This window comes from Parambassis ranga, unplaced genomic scaffold (genome assembly GCF_900634625.1).
Source record: "Parambassis ranga unplaced genomic scaffold, fParRan2.1 scaffold_37_arrow_ctg1, whole genome shotgun sequence".
Taxonomy (NCBI): Eukaryota; Metazoa; Chordata; class Actinopteri; family Ambassidae; genus Parambassis; species Parambassis ranga.
Window position 1 is genome coordinate 27,168 of NW_021144804.1, and position 5,881 is coordinate 33,048.

Consider the following 5,881-nt stretch of genomic DNA (forward strand, 5'->3'; position numbering starts at 1 on the left):
ATGAATTTGAAGATCAAAACTCCAGCCTTCCCCCTCACCTGGGGTTAGTACCGCTATACCTGTGGCGCTCACAGGCCACCTGGCGGAGGATGTGGCCGAGAAGACGCGGTAAGCATGGAGGTAAAAATGGTAAAAATGGTAAAAATGAGTGCAGTGGAGGTCTGCCAACAGGATAATTCCTCGCAGATGTGACATATGGCCAGACCCACAGTGGATTGTACCCCTATACCCCAGCAGACCGCACACGGCGACACGCCACCTGCCGGAGGTAGCGCTGCTGCTCAGGAATCACAGGAGCAGCCGCGGTGTGGATCATGGATGTCTCCGGAAGCTGGAGTGCAGTACTGCACTGGGCCGCGAGGAGCAGACTCTCCACTTTGGCCTCCTCAATGTTTGATCGCCAGCTAACAACACCTTCATCCTCAATGATTTCTTTACTTCACAACAGTTTCTGTCAGAAACCTGGCTTCATGTCCATGAGTGCACCCCATTCTCCGAGCTCTTACCCCCAGATTGTGTGTACCTAAACTCACCACGAACCACCGGCAGGGGTGGACGACCAGCCTCTGTTTTTAAATCTATGCCACCAAGTAGTAACAAACCCATCCTCCAGCTTTGAACTACAGACATTTGTATTAAATGCTGATGCACCAGCACTGTGCGCTTTAGTCTATCGCATTCCAGAATTTAATAAGACTGTTAACGCTGAACTACGACCGCTTTTTAATAGCTTATGATTTTAATGTCCACATATGCTGCGATTCCAACTAATTGGCCAAAGATTAATCTGGTCAATCGGTGGTTGGAGCAACGCACGAGAAGGGACACACACTTGATCTTGTGTTGTCATTTAGATTAAATATAAGCATACAGGAAATCTCTGATACTGGCATCTTGGATCACTTTGCGGTGCTGTTCTCTGTCACACTGCCCGAAGCTTTTGATAAACTGTGCACCCCAGCTAAACAACCTGACTGCCTCTCGATTCGCAGATGCTTTTAATGACTCACTTCTTCACACAAGCCACCTTGGTGAGTTAAATGTAAACCAGTGGATCGCTGTCGATATGCTATGATTTACTGGACAAAATAGCTCCATTCAGAAGTAAAAGTCCCAAACCAGCATTCGACTCATGGCTGAATGAAACCACACGAGCAGAGAGGAGATGGAAAAAAAGGCTGTCTGCAAGTGTCCCTCGAAATGCTAAGAAATAGTCTCGCTGAATATCAGAAAGCTGTTAAAGCTGCTAAATCACAGTTTTTATCCAATCTTGTATCAGTCCTAAACCACATTCTACCTCACCTTTAAAGAGGTGTTCCCGAACCGAGTTCGAGTTTAGACCAATCTCTAAACTCCCATTCCTGTCACACAAAAATATTTCAATCTGGTTTTAAAGCTCAGCACAGAAACGGCACCAGGCTCATCACCCGAGGTGACAGAGCCTTAGCAGTGGCAGGCCCATGGCTGTGGAACAGTCTGCCTCTTCAAGGCAGATCTGCTCGATCTGTAGAAGAGTTTAAAAGCAGACTCAAAACTCATTTGTTTTCCTTGTCTTTTAACACTGAATAGGCAGCTCACCTTGGCTTTTATCACTATCTCTTATGTGTTTTATCATGTATTTTGTTATTAGGGCCCGAGCACCGAATGGTGCAAGAGCCCTATTGAAACCCTTAGGATTATTATTAGGGCCTGAGCACCGAATGGTGCAAGAGCCCTATTGAAACCCTTAGGATTATTATTTTTAGGGCCTGAGCACCGAATGGTGCAAGAGCCCTATTGAAAGCCTTAGGATTATTATTATTTATTTTTTTTTCTTTCCCCCCCTTAGATCGCATTTTTGGGGGCCTTAACATGCCCAAAATCTCACCAAACTTGGTAGAAAAATTCATTCGCCCGAAAAAGTTTGAAACGCACATAGGAAAATGACTCTATAGCGCCCCCAACGCGTAGCCCCTTTGGCCAGTTTGACACAGGATTATGAAAATTGGCACACATATGTATCACCCCAAGACGCACAAAAAAGTCTCTTGGACCCCCCCTCCAAACCCAACAGGAAGTCCGCCATTTGAAAGTTTGTGGCCATTTTTGGCGATGTGTGACCCTGCTGCAAAACTTTTCACGCCTCACATACTTCATCGGATTGAGCTGAAAGTCACCGTGTCCACTCAGGACACAATAGGGAATAGACGCATTCCAAAACTCTTACAAAAGTCTGACGGTGTGGCCGGGGCGTGGCCTCAAAGTTTGACCGTTTCAGAGGAAACAGGAAGTCGCTATAACTTCTTCGTTTTCTGTCCGATCTGTACCAAATGTCACATGTATGATCAGAGTCTGACCCTAAACACATCTATACAACAATATTGAGGCTTTGACAGAGCGCCACCTACTGGCTACACCAAATCTTGTGTTTTCATAGGTTTTTCTTCCTGCCCCCCTGGCCTGTTTTGAGTAGGCTCATGAAAATTGGCACACATGTGTATCACCCCAAGATGCATAAAAAAGTCTCTTGGACCCCCCCTCCAAACCCAACAGGAAGTCCGCGATTTTGAAATTTCTATTAATTTTTGGCGATTTGTGACCCTGCTACAAAACTTTTCACGCCTCGCATACTTCATCCAATTGAGCTAAAACTCACTGTGTCAACTCAGGACACCATAGGGAATAGACGCATTCCAAAACTCTTACAAAAGTCTGACGGTGGGGTGGGGGCGTGGCCTCAAAGTTGACCATTCGCCATTACAAAGGAACTCCCTGTATTTTTTGCCCTAACGCGTAGCCCCGCTGGCCAGTTTGACACAGGATCATGAAAATTAGCACACATGTGTATCACCCCAAGACGCACAAAAAAGTCTCTTGGACCCCCCCTCCAAACCCAACAGGAAGTCCACAATTTTGATTTTTTTTTTGTAATTTTTGGCGATTTCTGACCCTGCTATAAAACTTTTCACGCCTCGCATACTTCATGCAATTGAGCTGAAACCCACTGTGTCCACCATAGGGAATAGACGCATGCCAAAACTCTTTCAAAAGTATTACCGTGTGGCGGGGGTGTGGCCTCAAAGTTGACCATTCGCCATTGCAACGGAACTCGCTCTATTTTATGTAGTACTACCCATATACTTCATGCAATGTGGACAAAATCTTACACTACTGCTATGGACCTGAGTCTGAACAAACATATATGCTAATAGGATGATACGGTCATAGCACCACCTACTGGTAGCAGGAAAGTTTGGTTGTAAACATGTGTTTGTTGTACAGCTCTGCAAATGAGACGAAAAGAGAGCATAGGACAGGAGAGTATAGGAGACAAGAGCATAGGAGAGAAGACAGCGATGGCCCCGCGGATCGCAAGGTGCGCGAGGGCCCGCAATGCTGCTTGCAGCTTTAATTTTACTTTGATTTTATTAATATGTGATTGACTTTTGTGTACATCACTTTGGTCAATGAAAGTCGTTTTAAATGTGCTTTATAAATACATTTGACTTGACTTGATGTCAGAATTAGTTACACTGGAACTGTTTAAACTGCTGACAGGTATCGCCTTTGTGTTTGTCTTAGAAACATTTACTGAAGGCTGTGGCAACATCTGATATTTATCACATCAGGTCTCATGTTCGGGGGATGACGCGTACACTAATGAACCAAAGCCGCCAGACAACACATATAAACCCGGCGTTCCCTCTTCCAAGACATTCTGCTACCAGCTGCTGTGACTCTTCAGCCTCTTCTGAACATCACAACAAGGTAAAGCTTCATCACTGCATCTCTGATGTACAGAAACGATTTGATCTGCCTCTCTCAAGTGTTTTGTCTCCATACACGTAGAAGGAAAGCTGCAGCTACCCCTCAGTCCACTTAATGTGGAGCTTAACTCATTTTAAATGAATCTCTGTTGATGTCAGTGTTTGTTAGGATGCATTTTGTAATCTGAACATTGCATTGTCCTTTAGATGGCATCAGGTCTTCATTTCGTTGTGCTCGTCTGTGCGATGGGTGTGCTGTGGATCATGCCAAATGTAAGTGACGACTCCACATTTAAACTTGTGTTTTCATGTTTCATGACCAGCTGTAGGACAGCATTAGAGGAAGGGAATCCTGAACTCATTTCTAATGTTCTTTACACCCACAGGTCAGCTCGACATCAGGTTGGTGAACTTTTCTAAAATGTGACTGATTTAAGGATAACATGTTGGACAGGTTCTGTCCATATATTGTGTTGTTTGTGCTTTAGACAGAAGGCAGATTTCTTGTGTGGATCTTAACTTTACCTCCAGCAGCTTCTGTGTCACATGTTCAGTCAGAGTGGGCACACTGGAAACAATCATGGCTACAAGCAGAGAGGTCTGTGCAGCTAGCACAGTCAGAAAGACAGAAATCAGAAAAACAGTCAAAGCCTCCCTCAGTTTCTGAAAGGTGTCAGATCATTTACTGCTGCATGAAGAGACTATAGTTAAAGGTGTTGTAGGGTAACACAGCAGCCCTGACATAAATCATGCAGGATGTTGATGTGCTATTGTCATGTTGTAGAAACAATAATTTAATAATTTGTTGCTCTGTATTGTCATCTCTTCTTTAAGGTGGATGCAAATTCTGCCCTTCTGGTTGGAGCTTGCTTCTAGGTCGCTGTTACTTGTTTGACAAAACTGAAAGGGACTGGATGGATGCAGAGGTATTTGGACACCTCTGACACACTGATTGAGGAAGGACAAAACTGGAGGAGGAGAGTTAATACTAAATAAATAAAACTGGAAATCATAGAATTTTCAAAATAAGAAACCCCGAGTCAGAGCAGAGTCCTGATGGATGCAACCACTCATGTTGATCATCCCCCTCAGTTCTTCTTGTCTTGCTCCTCAGCTGTCCTGCCTTTCAAGAGGTGGAAATCTGGCCTCATTCCGAAGCCCTGACGAGTACATCACCCTGCGACAATTTGTCCTGAAAGCCACAGGCAAACATACTACTAGTTGGGTTGGAGGCCATGATGCAGTGAAGGTGAGAGTTTTATCAACAGAATTGCTTTCTGCTGTATTGAATATTTGATCACTATAGGTGTTATATGATCACTACTGTACTGCCTGTATGAATAGAAAAGGGGTACAAAAATAATGGTATTCTTCCAGGAGGGTGTGTGGCTGTGGAGTGATGGTTCAAAGCATGTTTTCACTGCCTGGGGCCAAGGAGAGCCTAATGATCTTGGAGGAGAAGACTGCATGGAGATCAACCGGGGAGGTACAAATGAATCGTGGCTCTCTAAGTTCGATCTCTATTTTTAATTTATAAAACAATATATCATTATTGATCAATGAATACCACGTCCAACTCATCCTAATCATATGGTGATGTGGCACTTAGCCAAGTAGGCTCCCCATAATCTCAAGCCTAATTTATTTGTCCAGTTTATCCAGATGAAAGCGCTACATCTGTTTTACAGACACCATTTCCTTATGCCAGTCATCAAATTTGGTGGATTTCCAGGCCAGTAGCAAACATTTTAGCTGTTCTCAGACAGGCATTCTCACACTTTTCCCTCTTGTTTAAACGCTCTCAAAGTTCACGCCATAGAAAAGTAAGCCCAGTATTATAGAATGAAACCAAAAATCAAAACCTGTTTCCAGTACGCATTCTGTACTGTACAGCAGACACTGCACAGAGGAGATTGACTTATACTAGTCTACAGCCAATCAGGATGCAGAACACAATGCACTGTTAAAAAAAAGTGCTAAAAAGGCAAAATAGCACAAAAAAAATGTGCAAAAATAGTAAGGCCATGAAGAGAGCAGGAGAGCAGGGATGGATTTTGGAGTTTGATCCCCTTGATGTTTGGGTGTGCCAGCAGGGGGCACAGTTTGTTCCCTGCCGCACACCTCTTTGCAACAAG

The 5,881-nt window shown here is 44.1% G+C and overlaps 1 protein-coding gene across 1 annotated transcript; it reads left to right on the plus strand.

Annotated features, from left to right (window-relative positions):
• Positions 1-3,708: 3,708 nt before the first annotated feature.
• LOC114431079 (galactose-specific lectin nattectin-like) lies at positions 3,709-5,573 on the plus strand. Its single transcript, XM_028398742.1, has 7 exons — positions 3,709-3,747; positions 3,954-4,019; positions 4,133-4,148; positions 4,581-4,672; positions 4,861-4,995; positions 5,124-5,232; positions 5,554-5,573. The coding sequence occupies exons 2-7, from the start codon at positions 3,954-3,956 to the stop codon at positions 5,571-5,573; spliced, it is 438 nt and encodes a 145-aa protein (XP_028254543.1). The 5' UTR covers positions 3,709-3,747.
• Positions 5,574-5,881: the final 308 nt, after the last annotated feature.